At 39.4% G+C, this 21937-nt stretch overlaps 1 protein-coding gene across 1 annotated transcript in view; it reads left to right on the plus strand.

Annotated features, from left to right (window-relative positions):
- LOC122795638 (granzyme A-like) overlaps positions 1-21290 on the plus strand; it is a 157303-nt gene extending 136013 nt beyond the window's left edge. Inside the window, exon 5 of the mRNA XM_044063909.1 lies at positions 20519-21290. Coding sequence (XP_043919844.1) covers positions 20519-20680 — 162 coding nt within the window. The 3' untranslated portion in view covers positions 20681-21290. The remainder of the gene's footprint in view (positions 1-20518) is intronic.
- The last annotated feature ends 647 nt before the right edge of the window (positions 21291-21937 follow it).

Consider the following 21937-nt stretch of genomic DNA (forward strand, 5'->3'; position numbering starts at 1 on the left):
GCATTTACATGGCTTTTCCGATGGAGATGACATCTGGCACTTGTATGTCTATCATTATTTTCTAACTTCAGTCTATAATGGTTTGCCACTGATTTGCCATGACACCACTACGTTATGTAAAACCGACCAAAAATCTGGGACAAATATCTGAACATTCAGTGAATATCTGTACATTTGAGAGGTATGCTTCCAGAACAGTGCATATTGTATGTACCTACCCTGCTGTCATTTGCAGGCATGTGGTGGGACAATTGAACAATTGTACACAGTTTATTAGTATACCCTTCATACAGCTATTGGCAACATTTTCTTACCTGTAAAACCTGTGGGGAAAATATCTATCTACACTACCTGACTGTTTTCCTGATTCCTTGTGTGTAGATATGCACACATCTTAGTACCACTCCCTGGGTTTGAACCATGTCTGGGTGTGCAAAATTAACAACTAAGCTATTTCTCATCACACTGAGCTCCTGGGTAAATGCTGTTTCATGTTTCAATGGTTTCTGCCTAATAGTCTCTTTGTTAGACAGTCTGAATCTGTAATCCTGTGCTGCATGCATGACATATAGTTATTGTACTGTGCATTACTCCTTTGGATTACTACAACATGGAAAGCAAAGGTTAACACAAGGCAATGCTGCATGGTGCACATATTGATACTTGACATATTACTATTCAGGTTTCAGAGCTTAGTGCAGTATATATTTCACTTTTAATTTATATCTCATTCTACAGCTACACCATCTATTGTTTCTCCTAACAACTTGTTCACAGATGAACCTCTGTTAATGTATGCTGTCACAGTCATATTTGCTGTGAAGAACCTGTATACATTCTATATATGTCTACAACATACCAGAACAACAGTTTTTTTTAAGGGTCTTTATTGTACTTCAATATTCGTCAGTCATACTTTTTTATTTATTCATTTCACACAGTAACAGTATACCTACTAGCAGTAAGCACTGTACTCCTTCTTAGCTATTTTAGCAATATACTGCAAAATAGATTTGTACTCACCAGCCTGTTGGCGCAGCCTCAGCAGTCTGTCATCATGGGCTTCAATGTTCACAACCCTCTCTGCTGCAGCTGTAGGGGAGAAAAACACACATTATGTATATCTGTCTATCACATTCTTAGGCTAATATTTGCTACAAACTACTTGATAGTGATATTTACACACTACAGGAGCATTCTGTGCCCATCCATCTTGGATCCACTGGTCCAAGAGTGCCCCCTTCCTACGCTTTAGGTCAGCATAGTAGTGCTGTACCTGCTCACCAGTCCGGGGGATGCCAGTAGCACTGGTGAGGTCATATGTGAGATAGCCCCAGACCTTTGTTTTGTATGGGGAGCCCTCGTACTGGCCCTGCAGCAGTCTCTCCTCGTGGTTTTTAACTAGGAGTCCAACCATGATCTTGGATTCCCAAATGCTTTAGCGTTGCACCCGAAATTGCACTCCCTGACCTACGCCAGCCATTGTATATGCACAGAAGGACTATAACAGATTATGGCTGTATTCCTGCCTGCACCATTTAAATAGTGTGATATTCCTGTTCTTGGCAGTCATTGGACCATTTTGAAAAGGTTAAGCTCTGCTAAGCAGTGCGCAAATCCACTTAGCCACTTTTAACACTGCTTAAAGGGGAAGTTGTTGAGCAGTGCTTAACCATGAGCAAATCCACTTAGCTGAGCTACCTGCTGCTTAGCATTCACATCTTATCAATGGTTACACTTGCTAAGCTTAGCTGAGCATTGCTAACCATTGCTCACATTTAATTTTTTTAAATATATCAAAGGACTGACTTCATTTATTACGTGTATATGATGTACTTTACATGAGATCCCTCTATGTGCTTTCCTTACATTGGCAAGGGGTGTGACTATACTGTATGGGACACTTGTATATACATGGGTGGTTTCACATGTTATATGCAGTCACACTTACATTGTACACCAGCTACACTACCCTGGTTGACAAAAAAACAGTTGTTACATAATTTAAGTTTAAAAAAATAATTTTAACACTACTTTCCCATATAAAATAACTTGTCTGTCTTGGTACTAAAACCATGCATGGCTGCATGCAAAGCCAGGACTCTAAACACTACACTATCTCAGCTTGGAAATTTCACCTGTAAGTTTGTATTTATTCTCCTATGGGATGTTTAAGCTATGGTAAGTGGAGGGCCATAATGCACATACCCGCTTAGCTATGCTTAAACATTCCTTAGCCTAGGAAAAATATATATTATTATTATTATTATTATTATTATTATTATCTTATTATGTTACAAAGTGAGTACTGTGGTGTTCTGACAAGTCATTGAGAACTGCAGTTGGGAAATAATGGCATACATTCAGCTTTCAGGCTTCTATCCTTCAGAGATTCCTGCTAATACATAACCTGTTTTCTATCAGCTTTCTAAGTGTGTGAGGGCAATTTTTCAGAAGTTTCCCTATTTTTATTGTTTTCCCCCCAATGCTGTCAGGGCATATTGACATACATTTGCTTGCAGACTTCTATCCTGCAGTAATTTATGCTAATGCATGACCTGATTTCTATCAACTTTCTAAGTTTGTGAGGGCAATATGTATGATGTGTCTCTTTTCAGGGATTTATCACCCATTTGTGCATTTGTACACGTTCCTTGCTTTAGCAGGTTGCAGAGGTGTTGTACGACACTTTTACAATGCAGGGGTGTGTCACAGAAGCTGTCACATACACCCTGCATTGATTTCCTGCTATCATATGTATTTCAGTGTACGTGGACACTGAATGATCATTTATTTCATTTCAGTGTCCATGGACACTGAAATACTGGCATCATTTTAGAGTAATTCTGTAATATTATGCCAGATTGTATTAGAAAGTGTCGTCCGGCACTTTCTGAGTGCAGGGGCCGTGTTCAATGTCCATGCACTACTTGACCATGCCCCTTGCACTCATTCATGGTTCGTGTCCATGCAGGTTAAACAGCAGCACGCCTTCATGAATATGCAAGGTGCACTGCTGTGCTATATAGACATGAACCACTCCATGCAGGAATAGCACCATTCCTACATGGACTTTATTGAATCCCAGGGTCTGTTTTTCTATAACTGTGAAACTTTTCATCAGTGTTATTTTTAATATTCTCTGTGGCTGAAACTCTGGTGTTTACTGTAAATATATATTTAGTATTTTCATTTTCTTTTACTACATATTATTAAATATAGTTAAACTTCTCATTGTGGCTGGTCCTTTTAGAAAAAAATATTTAAGTTTTGAGAACATCTGTATATATTTATTTGGTGATAACTCTGGCCACTCCTGAAAGCCTTGCTGTTTGGTTAACATTACCATTTGTCTTAATATTAATTGCTCTCAGTATAATTGGGTACCCTTGTAAGAGCCTCAAAGTAGTGGGCAGGGGTTCTGGTGGCAATGACAACTACTTTATAGTTTGGACAGAAGGGGGCAAAGCAGATGAATCTGTGCCAGCCTTTCCTGTGTGTGTGTGTGTGTGTGTGTGTGTGTGTGTGTGTGTGTGTGTGTGTGTGTGTGTGTGTGTGTGTGTGTGTTTGTGTGTCTGTGTGTGTGCAGATCAAATCTCAAAGAGTGTATGTGTCAGCTGCTTGGGACACAAAGCACTGGTTTCACAGAGAGGATGTGGGAGGTCTTAGCTTAGAACTCCAGCTAAGGGCTCAACTCTAAGCTGTGCCAGTAGGGAGACTTACTGGGGGTCTGGACAGATATAGAGAGGAACCAGCCACCAGCCTGAGCATGTTCTCTGGGTGCTCTTAAAGGAAATTGTGCTTGATGCGGAGAGGTCTGCATCTGGAAATACTGAGTCTATCCATTTATATTCCAAGTGAACATCATTCTCCAGTGCCAGTGGTGAGGATTCAGTCACCTTGATTACTAGCCCAGAGTGGGGATGTCACAAAATTCTAAACAGTAAAAATAAGAAAATAGAACATAAAGGGAGACTAGGGTTAGCAAAGGCACAAGACAACAAACCTCCTTCTCTGGGTTGATTGTTTTTATAAGACTTTTTTTGTCATTATCACACACCAGCTAACCACTGTTAAGAAGGAGTAAGAAACACAGAAAAATAAACAGCTGCAATAATGACAGTTTTTAATTGTTTTTATTTTATATATTTGTTAACTGGGTAAGACACTGGGCATGTGGGCATATGTTCTTTTAAAGGGTCAACCCAGGAGCATTGTGTGGTTGAACAACTTGCTCAGAATTATGCAATAGGTAAATGGGGGTGAAGGAATCAAAACATAATAACAATGACTACAGGAAGCAGCTCATCTACAGCTCAGAGCCTTAATCCTCTGTGCTGACAGACAATAGCAATGTATGGATAACAGATCTGCACTTATTTACATTTTGTTGTTTGTCAACTTAGGAGCATTTCTCTGCATTACCCCATGCTTATTAGTTTTGAAAGGTCCCGTGCATTTCTCTATGCCATTGGTAGTAGAGACTAAGTGGGTACACCATTCAGTATGTGCAAGTTTCAACTTCTGGGGACTCCTGTTTTGGTGTAGTCATTGATTCTGCAAGGCAGCTGACAGCAAGGATTCATATCTATTAGAAAGTGGAATATCTCCTTCATATAGTTGTCTGAATAGTTTATTGGCCATTAGATAAACTCTGCATCCTGAATCTCTATTTTTCTGGCAATAGACAGACTCCTAAAACGAGGGTATGGTAGAGAAGCTCACATAAACTCCTAAAATGAGGGGATGATACAGAAGCTGGTATGGACTCCTAAAATGAGGGGATGATACAGAAACTGGCATGGTCTCCTAAAATGGGGAGATGATACAGAAGTTGGGATGGACTCCTAACATGAGGGGTTGATACAGAAGCTGGTATGGACCCCTAAAATGAGGGGATGATACAGAAACTGGTATGGACTCGTAAATGAGGGGGTGATGCAGAAGCTGGCAGCACAATGTATTTGCCCAGGTCCCAGATTGTCTTTGACCTTTCTTCTATATTGACAGTTGTGGGTGGACAAAAGTGACTTGTGTCAATTACTACAATTTCCTCCATGACAGTAATCTATAGACACTTTAGTGCTGATTCTGGGCTGCTGGCAAAAGTGATATTACCACCTGAACTTCATGACCAACTGAGCAAGATACTTAAAGCAAGTAGGGATATTGTTCTTATTATATCAAAGGACTATGACTTAATCAAAGGCTATTCTCTTTCAATCAGTTCCCTGGGAATGGGCCTAGAAAATATGAATTTTGTGTCCTCCCATTGGGAAAGGTTTGCCCACCTACTAGCCTGGAGAATATATATTTTATATATTTTGCAAGTGTAGTTCCTGAGTCTAAACATGATTAGGGGTTTCAGCAACTGGAGTACAATTTTTAATACAGATAGGAGCAAAAAGACACAAGTTAGTTAATTGGTTTAGTGAGCTGGCATTCTAGAGACAGACATGTCCTTCCCTACTGCATTTTCAGGGAGAAACACAAAGTACACATTTGCCTTAGTCTTCCATTTTTCTGCAAATGACATGGATCATCATATAAAGCATTGCAGTTTGACTCAAGCATTCTTGCACATGGGAAGGCTGAATCTTTATATCCAACTCCAGAAAGCAGTTTTTACCAAACAATTTTCTACAGCTTGCTGATGCAGTAGGTTTCATAGGTTCATAGGCTGGTACTAGGCTATCGGCCCTAGGGCCTATACAAGCCTAGCCATAACAATTCCCTGGATATTTCTTCCCACAATATTTACTTCCCTGGACCCCTGTCTAGTAGGGTGACTGAAATGATCCCCAGGGTGAATTTCCTATCTCCCATCCAATCATCAAGGTTCCTTTTGAAGAGGGCCAAAGAGGCACTATGCTTGACATGTATGGGCAGTCTATTTCTGGGGAGTCTCTGGGTCAGGAACCTATCCCTCCAGCATGTTTTGTTCATTGTGATGACAAGGTTTAGATCCCTGGAGTGTGTGGCTCTGAGGGATTGGGATTTCTTTAAGTGGAGCATGTCCAACAGTTCAGGGTTTGACATGGCCTTGTATGTTACGCAGAGATGGCCTCTGAGTAAACGATATGCCACAGAGTATAGCTGGAGGTTTTTTAGATGGTAAGCATAGGGCATTTGCTTTAGGCCTGTGATTCTTTTAGTGAGGTATTTCTGCAGCCTTTCCAGTTGTTTTAGATGTCTTGTGAGGTACATACCAAATGGGGTGTTGTACTCTATAATGGGTCTAATGAGGGATGAGTACGGTGGGACAATGACCTCCATTTTTCTGGATGAAAAGCCCTTAGTGATGAGGTGTGCCACATAGAGGGATTTCCTGACTTTTGTGGTGATATGGTTATCAAAGCTGAGACCATTGTCCACCTGTGTCCTTAACTCTCTTATCACACTTACAGTGTTTAGTGTACTGCCACCTCTGTGGTAATTTATGGGTACATGTTTTTTCCCAGAGGGCATAACTATACATTTCTTGGCATTAAGCTTGAGCCCATGGCTTTGGCACCAAGCATCTGTTTCTGTAAGGCCCTTTTGTAAAATATCCACATCATTTGGGGATTCAGTAATGGCTCCCAGTTTGCAGTCATCTGCAAACTTTGTTAGCCAGGGTCCCTTAGTGTTGGCCTGTTATTCAGAGAAGTAGATGCCAAACAAGAGCAGTCCCAAGACTGAACCCTGAGGTACTCCATTTGTCACTTGGCTGGAGCTGGATTTGGAGTCGGCTACTTTTACAGCCTGGATTCTGTCAGTAAGCCAGTTGGCAACCCATCGAGAGATGAAGGGATTTATGCCCATCTTAGTAAGTTTATCTATGATTCCAGAGTGGGGGATGGTGTCAAAGGCCTTGGCAAGGTCCAGATAGGCTGTGTGGACCGCCTTACCTTCATCCACAGCTCTGAAGATCAGCCCTTCATGAACCCAAACTGGGTAGGGTCCAGTATTTGGAGGTTGCCAATGTCTTTGTTTAGAAGTTCCATGCCCTTGCAGATCAGGCTCATCAGACTGATGGGATGGTAGTTCCCAGGATCCAAGGTGGATTCCCCCCTTGTGGAGTGGGATAACTGTAGTTGAGCACCACTCAGTGGGCATGAAGCCTGAGGTGAGGCTATGATTAAACATGACACTTAGGTGAGGTGTCAGTTCATTTTGTAATTCATGTAGTATACAGCCTGGGATGTCATTTGGTCCCATGGATGCTGTATTCTTAGCTTTGGAGAGTGCGGTTTCTACCTGTGTGGTCGTGATTACCAGAATTTGGCAATCTTTTGGTGTTGAGATGGGCCCTTTAGGGGGTGAGAGGGGGTGAAGTTGGCACTAAATCGATCTGCCAAGATATTGGCAATATCCTTGGGATCAGTATATTTAATGCCATTCTGTTGTAGCTCAGAGCATGTCTGAGCATTGCCATTTAGATTCTTGACATAACTGTAGAATGCCTTGTGGTTGTCTTTGGAATCTTTGGCAATTTTATTTTCATAACTAGCTTTGGAGGATTTTATGAGGGATCTCAGCTTCTTACTGAAGCTGGTAAGGGAGTTTTTTGCATCCTGGGATTTTGTTCTTACTTATAATTTGAGTGACAAAGAATTACTTTCTTACTGCCTTAGACTCATGTTGGTTGAAAAAACAACTATCTCCGCGTCTCCGAATCTTTGACTACTGTTTCTACTTTTAGGAGTGTTTTTTTGATGCGATAGTTTCCTGTTGTAGCCAACTTCCCTAAAGGTACTATTATACTTTTCTTGGCATTAAGTTTTAAGCTGTATCTTTGGCAGCAGTCATTTGTCAGTGTTAGACCTTCCTGTAAAATGTTATTATCTTGGAGTATTTCTATGCCTGCTCCTAACTTGCAATCATCTACAAACTTGGTAAGTCAGAGGCCCTTGATATTAGCACTGACTTCTGAGAAATAGATAGCAAAGAAGAGTGGATCCAACACAGAGACCTGGGGACTCCACTTGTGGATATGGTCTCTCCATGCCTTACCTCATGGGTCCTATCATTGAACCAACTTGCTAATCAGTATGCTACATGGGGTTTAGGCCTAATTCCAAGAGTTTATTTTCAATACTTAAATGGGGTTTTGTTTCCAATGCCTTAGCTAGGTGAAGGCAGGTAGTATGCACCATTTTGCCCTCATCATTGCCTTGTCAACCTTCTCAAAGAATTCCACCAGGTTCAGTAGGCATGACCTGCTTTGATGAAACCAAACTAGGTTTGTTAATCATTTCCATGATAATTCTTTCTGTGACTTTGCATATGAGAGTAATCAGACTAATAGATTTGTAGTTCACAGGATCCACTGATTGCCTGCTCTTGTATAGAGAGGTGACTGCTGTAGTCCTCCATTTGTGTGGCACAGAGCCTCTTTGGGGGCTATTGTTGAATAGTGACTCCAGTGACCCTAATAGGTCATATTTCAGGCTATTTAAGAAGGATCCTAGGATATTATCAGGGCCCATCAAAGCTTTATTCTTGGTCTTAATGCTTTTACGACTTTCTCCCTACTGATAGAGGGGTCGTGTTAGATGATATTTTTAGGGGATGGCTGGGGATGGGATTAGGAGTAAAGATGGACCTGAATTTGTCAGCTAGCAGATTTTCACTGTCTCCCAGTTCCTTGAACATGGCTCCATTTACCAGCAGTTTGGCACACTGTTGTGTTCTGACTTTTTTTGGAAATAGCTGAAGAAAGCCTTATGATTGTTCTTGGCATGTGGTGCTAAAATTGCTTTGTTGGACTTAATTAGCCCTCTTATTTGTCTATTCAGGTTAATGAGAGACTCTTTAACATTGTTGACGTCACACTGACTAATCTTAGCTATGACTTTTTTGTTGTTGTTGCTTTTGTGTGACTTGTTTAATTTTGGATTTCATCAGAGTAGTTTGTTTTTTTTTAATTGGTTTTGGGCTTACTTCTGGTAGGTACAACTGTCTGTATGCAGTATTTGACATGGTTATAGAGAGCCTCTGTGAATAATTGTGCATAAGATTCTGTGTTATCTAGGTGTGGACAGGCTTGAAGTTTTGACAGGTTACTGCTTAATAGAAGGTAGTTTGCCTTGGAGTAGATCCTAACTGTCACATGGTTTACTGTGATTACAGAATTGATTTCTATTTTCAAAGATGACTGCTTTGTGGTCCAATCTTACCAGGGAGGGTACAACATTAGGGAGGGTGCAATATTATCCCATGTTTTTGATTACCAGGTCCAATATGTTTGTACCTCTGGTAGGAGCATATAACATCTGGTCCAGGGTGTTTGTGTTTACAAAGTCTAGGAATCTCTGTGCCTCCAAATTTGGGGCCATGTGGGATTCCTAGTATATGGAGGGACAATTAAAGTCTCCCGAGACTATGGTATTTGGTTGAATCATGAGTTACTCCAATAGGTCCAAGTATGAGCTATGGGTTTCATGGGACATAGAGGCTGACCTGTAGCTTGCTAGAATATGGGAAAGTATGGGACTTTGTCCATGGTATCCTGGATGTGGAGAAACTCCAGCATGGCATCCTGTTTAGCTAACCTAGAGGTATGCTTGTTACAGACATAGATTGAGTCACCTCTACCTTTAGTCCCTACCTGTGCAGATAGTATTGATCTAAATATGTGGAAGGCTCTGAAGCCTTGCACTGCTGGGGTACTCTCTGCAGCTTTAACTCATGTCTTGATAACTGCACATATATCTGTTTTCTCCGGGTTAGGGAGAGCTTGGAAGGAGTGAAGCTTCTTGTTTAAACTACTGACATTGAGTAGTAACATGTTTAGATTTCCTTGGGAAGATTTTGCTATGTTGGAAGGTTTGTCAGCTTGGCGTTGCCTAAAACGGCTATGTGGGGAGGACAATGTTTATCAATATTCAAAAGCCTAGAGGGGAGAGGTGCAGACCATCCTTGGTCAAGCAAACTGGTTTTGTTAACCATGTCCTCCCATGCTGAGAAATGTTGTATCTGCCTAGAATGACACCAGAAACTAAGCCGATTATTAAAGCCAGTCATCCTCTGTTCATATTGTGACAGAATCCTTGGTGAAGGTAAATGCTGTTCAGTGCTAGTCACATCAGCCTTTGACACATATTCTAAGAGTTCCATAATGTCATTACACCTATGAGGACTATGACTGAATCATACTGGTACCTGTGGTGTCATGACTTGAGAGCATGCATAACATGGAGGATCCCGGGCCCTGATAGGTAACTGACCATTATTTTCTCCTTGTTCAGCCTGGTGGGTAGGGCATCAGGATATCATACAATGGAGTTCCTTATGACTAGAGTCCTGGATAGTGAATTGGCTTGCCTTATGGGCTTGGTAGTTGAGGCTCCACTGGGTGTTGCTATATGTGCAGTGTTAGGTGTTGTTACTGTTGAGTGATTTTGAATTTGCTGTGAATAGTTTTTGCTGGTAGAATGTCTGGGAAGTCTTTGGGGTTTGGGAAGATTTCATTTAATTCCCTCAGCATAAGTAGGTCTATGTATAGATTGTATTATGTGTGGTAGGTGTAGTGTGTGTGTGTTTCTGGCAACCAGGTTCTTATTTTGAATTTTTGAGTATGAGAGTTTTGCCACCAAACACATTGCATATATACATATATAGAATACTGGGTTTGTGTCTTTGAAGATTAAGTAGTTGTGAGTGAGCATTGGACAATTGTTCCATTCTCATAAAATACCCATATCCACCAAACTGGGTGTGGAAAATTTGGTTAAGTGCATATCTGTGATGCCAGGTCCTTTACTGGGTGAGCTACAAGGGTGCAGTGCATGAGGGGTTAACATTGGGTTGACTAAGGGTGCTTTTGGGACTAGGGATGAGACTAGACTAGGCTATATAACACTAAATTCAAGGGCAGTATTCTTCTGCATGCAAACTAGCTTCTCTATGCTATGCAACATGCAAAGTAGTTGTCCTACACTCATTAACTTAGTGCTACAGTTACAAGGATAGTTTTATATGGAAATTTTGGTTCATAGTAGTCTGTGCCTCTACAGGGTAGTAATAGCCACTGCTGCACTGTAAGCAGTGGTACACAAATGCACCAATTTATACAAGGTTAGCACACAGGAAACAGGTTATTTGCTCTCTGGCTAATAGAACAACTACACTGACAGCTTTCATATGTGCTTTTCAACTCAGATAGATCAGGTCACCAGCCACTGCTAGTAGATGAAATATCCTAGTCCCTTGAATGTAAAAAGACACAAAAAAGACTGCTTGAATTCACCCTTTTCACCACTGTAGTGTGATCTCGGAGTTCATATATATATATATATATATATATATATATATATATATATATATATATATATATATATGATATGCAGGAGGTGTGGGGGGCAGCCCTCACATGGGGGTGTGTGCAGGGGAGCTTCCCCTCTGCAAAAACATAGAAAATGCTAGATTTGTGTTGTTTTCTGAAATTCAGGTTTTTTAAAAGCCGATCATATGGTCTTGACCATATGAATTTCAACTTTCTGAAAACTCGAGCTTCTGAATGGGAGCCAAAGAATCACATATTTTGTAGACTATAAATCCAGAAAAAAGAGTGGCAGGACGCTGCTGGAATAAATCCTTCTTTATTAAAAGACACAAAAATCAACCAAAGATGAGCGCTTTCGGGTGTGATACCCTTCATCAGATATCACACCCGAAAGCGCTCATCTTTGGTTGATTTTTGTGTCTTTTAATAAAGAAGGATTTATTCCAGCAGCGTCCTGCCACTCTCTTTTTTCTGGATTTACATTTGCTGTGTGCTGTTTGGTGGGACTCTAGTCATAGCACAGAACTTTCATTAGATTTTGTAGACTATAATCATGTTGCTGTACTAGTCAAAGAGTTTTATGTAAGTCAGGTCTCAACTCATCAATCTTAACTTGCTGACTTTCATCTCAGTGACTGGTATTTGCTATAGAGAACTACTGCTGTTGCAATTTCTATTTGTACACCAGCAGTGATGAGATATGTGTGGCCTTTACTCTTTTTCAGTACTTGTATGATTATGGAGTTTGTATATTTAAGAAAATAAAAAACACTTAGTGGAAACAAGTATCAAATGTGCAGAATCACCAGCCACAAAACAAATAAATGATACTTTTGAGGTGCAGTATGATTCCCACCAAAATGGAATGTCACTAAGGTAATTTGTATTGATAAAATCCAAAATGAAAACCACACATTAAACTCTTAACTTTTTCACCGCATTTTACATCCTTCAACACTGGACTTCATCAGACAACTTTTCTACCCAGTTGTCACTCTTTATATATACTCTACCTTTCTAACTGATGGTATGAAAAAGCTAAATAAACCAATTGCTTTCAATTAATAAATTAAACGTCAAAACCATAATTGAAAACCTAAAATACATGTCTTGCAATTAACTGTTGTAAAAAAAGTGTGAAATATATAAAAGTATATGAAAAATACATGAAAAAAATTGCAATAACTAATTAGTATGAATTAAGAAATATTAAATGACTTCTAAATATTTACTTGCACTATTCCTTTTTTAGTTTGTATCATCTGTTAGTTTCAATCACTACTTTGTATTAGTTTGCAACTTTTGCATACTATTTGTTATTGTTTGCTTGAATTGTTTTTTAAATTGTATAATTATCTTTCATATTTTTTTACATTTTTATAATTATCATTCATAACCTACTGTAATCTTGATTGTTTGGAGCTTTTCTCCCCAGGACTCCATTGAAAACGGGTTCATTCTGGCCCAATGGACTATCCTGGTAAACCAACTGCAATAAATAAATAAATAAATAAATAAATAAATTAAAGCTATTTACTCATCAATTTTAATACTGTTATTAAAATGCTGCCTTCTAGTGGCCTTCTTTTCTTATGCTGTTTATAAGCTAATGTCTAAAATTATATGTCTTCTATACTAATCCCTAAAATTCCTGCTAAAAATACATTAACAAAGAAATACTAAAATTATTTTTATTGGAAAGGCACACCTAGACTCTGCTACACTTTGCTGTGTGGGAAAGGTTGGTTTGCTTTTTATTTGTTGTATTGTGTATTAGTTTATTGCCTTTTTATATTTTGAGTGTTATGATTTGTTTTCTTTACCTTGTGCTTTGCTTGTGTTCTGCTTTTAACTGCATATTAAAACTTCAAAAGACCCCACGGCTCTGTCTCTTGTGAATCAGGCAGAAATTAGAACTGATCAATTAAGGACTCATACATAAGACAGAAGAGGTCACTTAAGGTTAATCATTTGTGAACTGAGGGGGTGGAGCTAGGAACTAAACCTTCTATTTAAGGGGTAAATAAAACATTTCAGAGCTTTATTGGAAAGGCTCACCCAGACGCTGCTACACTTTGCTGTGAGGGAATGGTTGGTTTGCTTTTTATTTGTTGTATTTTGTATTAGTTTATTGCCTTTTTATATTTTGAATACTGTGATTTGTTTTCTTTACCTTATGTTTTGCTTGTGTTCTGCTTTTAACTGCATATTAAAACTTCAAAAGACCCCACAGCTCTGTCTCTTGTGAGTCAGGCAGAAATTTTCCCCACCCTCCACCCTGTCACTGTCGTGTTCTTAAATACCACTGTCTTTCTAGTTGCCTGCCTTTTATGTGAATTTGACCATATATCTCATTTCCTCTCTGCTTTCACTAGCTTGTGTGAATAAGCACAAAATTATCATTTTGTGAAATCACCCCCCTTTAACTATTTAAATTTATTGGCCATGCTACTGTATTCCATAGTACCGAAATACAAAAGTGATCACCCCCTTTCAATCTATCTTGCTGTTTTCAAAATAGTGACTCTCTACTAAAACTTAACTTTTTAGACAGGTAAAACTTAAGTTACCTACTTTCACATCTAACTTCTCTAGTGCACACTGCAGTGTTTAGGATAAACCATTTTTTTTCATCTTACCTTTAAACATCCTTGTAACTATCAGTTGCTCTAATACCTGCTGGAAAGCACTAGGAAGCCTTAAACTGATACAAGCACTCAACTTGGGTTGGGAGGGTGGCCTAATGGTTAAGGTCTTTGCAAGTACACACAACACAACACACACAAGGGATAATTCACAAGCAGCTATTGGGGCTTAAAAAGCTGGCAGTTAGGCAAGGGTTGGGAGGGGTTGGAGGGGTGGGGGGGTGTTTGTTGTTTAAACACAACACACACACACAAGGGTTCGAGGACATCAGGGGATAACTGGCTAGGCTTAAAATGGCTCGCAAGAGCAGTTAGCCTAGTACTAACCTATGAACCTATGAACCTATGAACTCTCCTTATTAATAAGGAGAAATTAATCATAGGCACTAAACAGCCTATAATTGTAAAGTACCTTGCTAAGGTAAGGGGAAACAGCTCCTGTACTTTTAAAAAAAAAGTACCAAACCAGGCATTTCCAAGCGTCAGCTTCCGTTGATTTCTCCTGTCCACCTGGTGAATCTGAGCATACTGGGCAATGCAGCAATTGCCTCATGTACACAGACAACCCTCTCTTCCTACCACCCATCACTACAAACTGTGGGAGATGCACTTACATAGCCAAACTGGAAGCAAAACTCTCTCCACCCAAGATTGTGCTAGACAGTCAATAGGAGAAGGTTAACACATGCACTAAACCTCAAGCAACACATAGCCCTTCTAAACTCACACCAACACCCACACATAGCAACACTAAATCCACATATGTGGAGGCCCTTAACTCTAACCTGCCCAAGCAACAAGGACCTCTGAAGCTGAAATGCAAACAAACACCAATCATAGCCAGTGTCACATAGCTCACAACACCAGTGTGCCACCCAGCAACAGCCTCTAAGGCAAGACAACGTACCTAACACTTTAGTCATAGGTGACTCGATAGTCAGGCAAACTGATGTCCCACTCACCAGGCTGTACAAGGAGGAAATTACAGTGAGCTGCCTGTCGGGTGCCAGGATCCGCCACATAACTCATGGACTCAAGACACTCCACAACAAATACAAATATGACTCTGCCATTGTCCATGTTGGAGTGAATGACTTGAGAAGTACCTCCCTGAACTACATGAAAAGAGACATGAAGAGTTCTCAGATCATGTGGCCCAGGCAGGTATGACCCTAGCCCTGAGTAGCATCCTGCCTTTGCCCAGAATGATACCACAATATAAGGACAAAATGATTGACTTCAACAATTGACTAAGCTTCTGGTGTCATTCAAAGGGGATCCAATATCTTTGCCAGAGATGGTCTGCACCTGTCATCCCTGGGATTCAAGTTACTGGCAAAGGCTCTTGCCACCCCTATAGTGCCTTTTTTAGGCAAAGTTCAAAGGACAAACCCACCACCATAACAGGTACAAGCATGCAAAATCTGAAGGTAATGCTACTCAATGCTAGAAGTCTAAACCTCAAAATGCACTCTCTCGAGGCACTCCTAAAAATCGAGAACATTGATATCTGTGCAGTAACTGAGACCTGGTTCAAGGCTCCAGAGAGCACCCCTGCAATACCAGGCTACAACTCGTACCACACTTTTGGGCCACCAAACCAGGATCGAAACACTAAAGGTGGAGGAGTGTCCATATTCACCAAGGATATTCGCACCACCAGGTTAGTTGCCCAACACAATGCTTCTGAAATTCTCCAGGTGTAACTAACTCTAGGTAAGACTCCAATCCAAATTGTAGTTTGCTACAGATCCCCCACCATACCCCAAGATTCTCACTACACCTTTCTAAACATACTGGAAAATATTAATATACAACCAAACACCCTAATACTGGATGATTTTAGCTACCCTGCCATTAACTGGGAAAACTACTCGTGTACCAACACCTTTGCCCAATGGTTCTTGGAATTCATAAATTCCAATGCCCTGGATCAATTAATCCATAGTCCCACCAGGGACTCCAATATCCTAGACCTGGTCATTAACAACATGGGAAATCAATGCTCCACACCTATGGTCACCCCCTCATTGGTCAGGTCACACCATAAGCTAATCATCCTTAACATCCACATCCCACCCCCACCCCCCAGTAAGGAAACCTCCATAAAAAACTTCTCCAAAGCCAACTTCATGCTACTCAAGTCAGATGTTACAAACTTCATGACACCCATGCAAACGGGAACTGAAAGTTCAACTGCTGAGACCTACACTAAGGCACTGTACGAGCACATCCACTCATGCATGAATCGTGCCATCCCAAATAGAACCAAGATGCTCTCCTCCAAAACAAAAGTAAGCCAATCTGGTGGTCCCCTACCATAAACAACTTTACAACAAAAGGAAGAAACTGTTGCAGAAAAGAGGAAAATTCCAGGATGCAAAAAACTCCCTTACCAGCCTCAGTAAGAAGCTGAGATCCCTCATAAAATCCTCCAAAGCTAGTTACGAAAATAAAATTGCCAAAGATTCCAAAGACAACTGCAAGGCATTCTATAACTATGTCAAGAATCTAAATGGCAATGCTCAGACCTGCTCTGAGCTACAACAGAATGGCATTAAATATACTGATCCCAAGGATATTGCCAATATCCTGGCAGATCGAGTCAGTGCCAACTTCACCCCCTCTCACCCCCTAAATGGCCCATCTCAATACCAGAAGATTGCCAAATTCCAATAATAACGGCAACACAGGTAAAAAATGCACTCTCCAAAGCTAAGAATACAGCATCCATGGGATCAGATGACATCCCGGGCTGTGTACTACATGAACTATAAAATGAACTGGCACCTCACCTAAGAGTCATGTTTAATCATACCCTCACCTCAGGCTTCATGCCCACTGAGTGGTGCACAGCTACAGTTATCCCACTCCACAAGGGGGGATCCATCTTGGATCCTGGGAACTACTGCCCCATCAGTCTAACTAGCCTGATCTGCAAGGCCATGGAACGTATTATCATGGAACTTATAAACAAAGACATTGGCAACCTTAAAACACTGGACCCCACCCAGTTTGGGTTCGTGAAGGGCTGATATTGTCTCCTGAACCTGATTGACTTCTTCAGATCAGTCTCCAGAGCTGCGGATGAGGGTAAGGCAGTCCACACAGTCTATCTGGACCTCAGCAAGGCCTTTGACACCATCCCCCTTCTCTGGAATCATAGCTAAACCTACTAAGCTGGGCATTAATCCCTACGTCACTCGATGGGTTGCCAACTGGCTTACTGACAGAACCCACACTGTAAAAGTAGTTGACTCCAAATACAGCTCCAGACAAGTGACAAGTGGAGTACCTCAGGCTTCAGTCCTGGGACCTCTCTTGTTTGGCATCTACTTCTCTGAAGTACAGGCCAACACTAAGGGACTCTGGCTAACTAAGTTTGCAGATGACAGCAAACTGGGAGCCATTATTGAATCCCCAAATTATGTCGATACTCTACAAAAGGGCCTTACAGAAACAGATACTTGGTGCCAGAGCCATGGGCTCAAGCTCAGTGCCAAGAAATGTATAGTTATCCTCTTTGGGGAAAAAACATGTACCCGTGAATTACCACATAGGTGGCAGTACACTAAACACTGAAAGTGTGATAAGAGACTTAGGGACACAGGTGGACAGTGGACTCACCTTCAATAACCACATCGCCACAACAGTCAGGAAATCCTTCTATGTGGCACACCTCATCACTAAGGGCTTTTCATCCAGAAAAAAGGAGGTTATTGTCCCACTGTACTCATCCATCATTAGACCTATTATAGAATACAATGCCCCATCTGGTATGTACCTCTCAAGACATCTGCAACAACTGGAAAGGCCACAGAAATACCTCACTAAAAGAATCACAGGCCTAAAGCAGATGCCCTATGCTGACCGCCTTAAAAAACTCCAGCTATACTCTGTCGCATATCGTCTACTCCGAGGCGATCTCTGCTTAACATACAAGGCCATGTCATACCCAGAGCTGTTGGACATGCTACGCTTAAAGAAATCCCAATCTCTCAGATCCACATGCTCCAGGGATCTAAACCTTGTCATCACAATAAACAAAACATGCTGGAGGGATAGGTTCCTGACCCAGAGACTCCCTAGACTCTGGAATAGACTGCCCATACATGTCAAGCAGAGCATGTCTTTGGCCCTCTTCAAAATGAACCTTGATGACTGGATGGGAGATAGGAAATTCACCCCAGAGATCACGTCAGTTGCCCTGCTAGACAGGGGTCCAGGGAAGTAAATAGTGTGGGAAGAAACAGCCAGGGAATTGTTATGGCTAGGCTTGTATAGGCCCTAGGGTCGATAGCCTAGTACCAACCTTTGAACCTATGAAGACTTGTAGTATGAACTTGACACAAAAAATATTGTGTTAAAATAAAATAAAACAAAATAATCTTTATAGCCTAGCTGCCCTTAATGTAAGAACAGGGGCCAGGGAGATATTTTCATTTAACCCAGGGGAAATATTGGCTTGCATAACTAGTTGCCAGTAAATATCATGATATTCAGTTTTTTTCTTCTCATGGCCCCCGTCTAATATCTTGTCTTACTTCCTCAAGAACAAAAAACAAAAACATGTGATAGTAAAATCCTGTTATGTAGGAAAGGTAGGTATTTTCTCCATAAAAAAAGACTTGTATAACTTTTTCACTGGTTTGAAGTATTTTATTTATACATTTGTTTACCAGGATTTTGTCATTTGATTGAAGCTTTGACCCACTGAAACTTAGTCAGCCATAGGGGAAGTCTTAACAGCAATGCCATTTAAGACTTCAGCAATAGAAAATGATGTATACATTTGCATATTAAATTATTTATTATTTAATTGCTTGATAGTGGAAGGTAACTGTATGTAAAGTCATTCAGAAACTGCATTTACACATTAATATGCAAAGATAAGATGCACACTCCATTCTTAACTATCAAAATGGTGTTATGATCAGTTTTGGTATTATGAACTTCTTTTCTTTGACATAATTCATCACTTTGTCCTTACAATCTCATGAAAATTGTTAACGAGTCTATACTTTTATGACATGACAAATACGATTTTGTATAAATTATCAGGTAAATCCAGCAGAAAATAACCATGTGAGGGTATTTCTCATTTTGATTACTTAAAAAAATAAGAAAAACAAAATGCTTAAGAAACATGCTATGCGAGTTATCCTAAAAAAGTGGAAGATTTTATTTTCTATAGAAGTCAATGAAATGGTGGTTATCATAATAAAATATAATATAATATAAATTTAAATGTGGTTACAAGGCAAAGATGCTATAATAAGGTCATCTGATTTTATATATGGTCATGAGGCAGAAATGCGTAGTTACTGCTATTATTTTTTTTCAGAATAGGAGTACAATTCCAGTCCATCATGGAAATCACTGGAACTTTCATAAGGGCAGGTCCAGAACATGGTTATTCAAGCAGACAGAATTGTCCTTGGGTTTGTAATTATAATGTACAATCCAATGTTATTTTTAATTAGAACATGTTTTTAGATAGGTAGATAGATAGATAGATAGATAGATAGATAGATAGATAGATAGATAGATAGATAGATAGATAGACAGCTAGCTAGCTAGATAGATTAATAAACAGATAGATAATTAAGATAGACTGCTATAAAGCTAGATAGCTACATACTCCATTCTGCTGTTAATATTTCACAGGTAGTATGGCTTCCCAGTAATAGCCCTGTAACTATTATTTCAGATAGTGAGCAAGGGGTTAAAGGGGAATCCAGCTCCCCTTTCAAGCAATCTCTGGAAATGTTAAAATGTTACCAAAGTTAATGTTAAGTTACAGTCCCCCTGTAATGTTCATACAGCTACACAAAATACTGATGAAGTCAATGTTCTTCACTGTATCTCAGTTTCATACAGAAGCTGCAAGTTAGTAACACTGCAGGCAGAGCAAGTGCTGTTCTTTAATACTTCATCTGTTTATAATGGGCATTTTTTTGATTAGTTTTCATTAATCCAATTAAAGTATGATCATTCTTTTAAACTACTGATTTAGGTCATACAAAATCATTTCAGAAGAAGACTGTGAAAGAGCTAAGAAAAAAAATAATAGAAAGGAAAATATATTTAAATGGACATACTGCAGTCAATGAGAAAAAAAGGCAAAAGACCATAATTTAGTCTCAGACTAAGCAGTGACGTATCCACTGAATTCCCAATTATTAACAACAGAAAGCTCCCTAGTACATGATTAGCATTAGACATTCGCCATTCCAGCAGTTTTTAAGAAGGTGAGGTAGAGGATGCTGATTCTAAAGAATGGCTGTGATTGCTCTACAAAGATGTTAGCATCATTGATAAGGTAATTGTCTCAGATCCTTCTGCCACTCTCAACTAAGAAAAGTACAAATGATAATATTGCTGCAGTATACAAAATGAACAATGTATATTCATAACACAGTGCATGTGGTTATGAAAATGATATAGCACAACATTTTTAACATTTTCCATACCCATAAATGACGTACAAACATAATATAACACAAACATATTTAGCATTTTCCATAACCATAGACTGCATTATATGACTGCTGTGTTTCATTTTTTTTTCTGGAGTGTTTAAATACTTATTTTTTTTCCTTAGGGGGACTCAGGTGGACCACTGATATGTGATGGTGAACTGAAAGGTATTACATCTTTTGGAGCTAAAGGTAAATGTGGTGCACCAAAGAAACCTGGAGTCTATACAAGCCTTTCAAAAAAGTTCTTGGAGTGGATTGCTCAAACCATTAAACAAACAGTATAATACAATGGATAATTTAACTTTTTAAGTACAAAATATAATGGTAGTGAGTCACTATGTATGTAACACACTTAGTAATGGACTGAAAATATCTATCTTAGCCTCGCATTCTAACCACTATTAGGAAGAAAACTCAATCATTTCTTTGCATCGTATGCATTTGTTCTATTCTGTCAACATTTTTTTTCTTTTTACAATAAACAAACTAATGTCTGATAACAGGACTCCAGATTAACTCAAAGCTCTATGGCACTTTGATTACTCTGAAGGTTGTGTGTATGGTTAAGTAATCTTAAAGTCTTTGTGCCATATTATAGGGACACTAAAAGCATTTTCTTACATGGGTATACATTTTAGGAAAAAACGTAGGCTACATAAGCCACTAGGAATGATGTTTGTTTATAAAAATGTATACTCGTTATTTCACTGGTTGCCACAACACCTCTAAGTTTCACTTTCATTTTATTCTCAAATTAGTCTGTATTTGTGTCTTCCATATTCTCCAGCATGCATGGTCCGCTTTAGTCTGCATATTTCCAGTGTGATCATGAATTTAAACATTAAATGTCACTAAACAGATTAGATATTGCTCATGATTTTTTTTTTTTTAAATTTCTTTAAATTTTCTTTTTAGTTATAACAATAAAAACTTACAAAAAAAATATTAAACAAAATAAAACTACAAAAAAACTAACTATATACAAATAAACTCTATATATACAGAATCTATCTAAGTATAATAAATATAGTATATAAATGCAGTAATAAATAAATAGCACCCTTCTCCATGTGTCTCCCCCATCTCCTCTGTGAAATACTCATGCCAAATATGAAATCCAGGAAATATTTTGAGTCCAAAATTTTGTCCAGTTCCCTCCCAAGAAAGTCCCTCCCAGATCCTAAGTTTTATATTCCAATTTAAGGTTATATAGAATTTTACTATTTTAAAAGAAGTGTATATTCTTTATGTCCTTTCCTTTGGGGGGTATGTCCTTGAGGGGAGAGGCCATGGAGGCCAAGCTTTAGATTTCTCAATTTCTTTTTTTCTAGTTTGACTCTGAGGGCACTTGTATGAGCATTTTAGCTGCCAAAAATCAAAAAATGGTATGGGTATCCATCATTGGGGCAAATTGGCAAAAAAGAAAAGGACTGTACTTTCTTGTTCTTGTTGAGTGGGGGTAGTGTTATCGTTGTTTTATATCAATCTTGGGTATATCTTTATTTTTATTTTGCAGGGCTGAAAAATCTCCGAATGGCTTG

Source organism: Protopterus annectens, chromosome 2.part2 (assembly GCF_019279795.1).
Source record: "Protopterus annectens isolate FY-2018-M chromosome 2.part2, PAN1.0, whole genome shotgun sequence".
Classification (NCBI taxonomy): Eukaryota; Metazoa; Chordata; order Ceratodontiformes; family Protopteridae; genus Protopterus; species Protopterus annectens.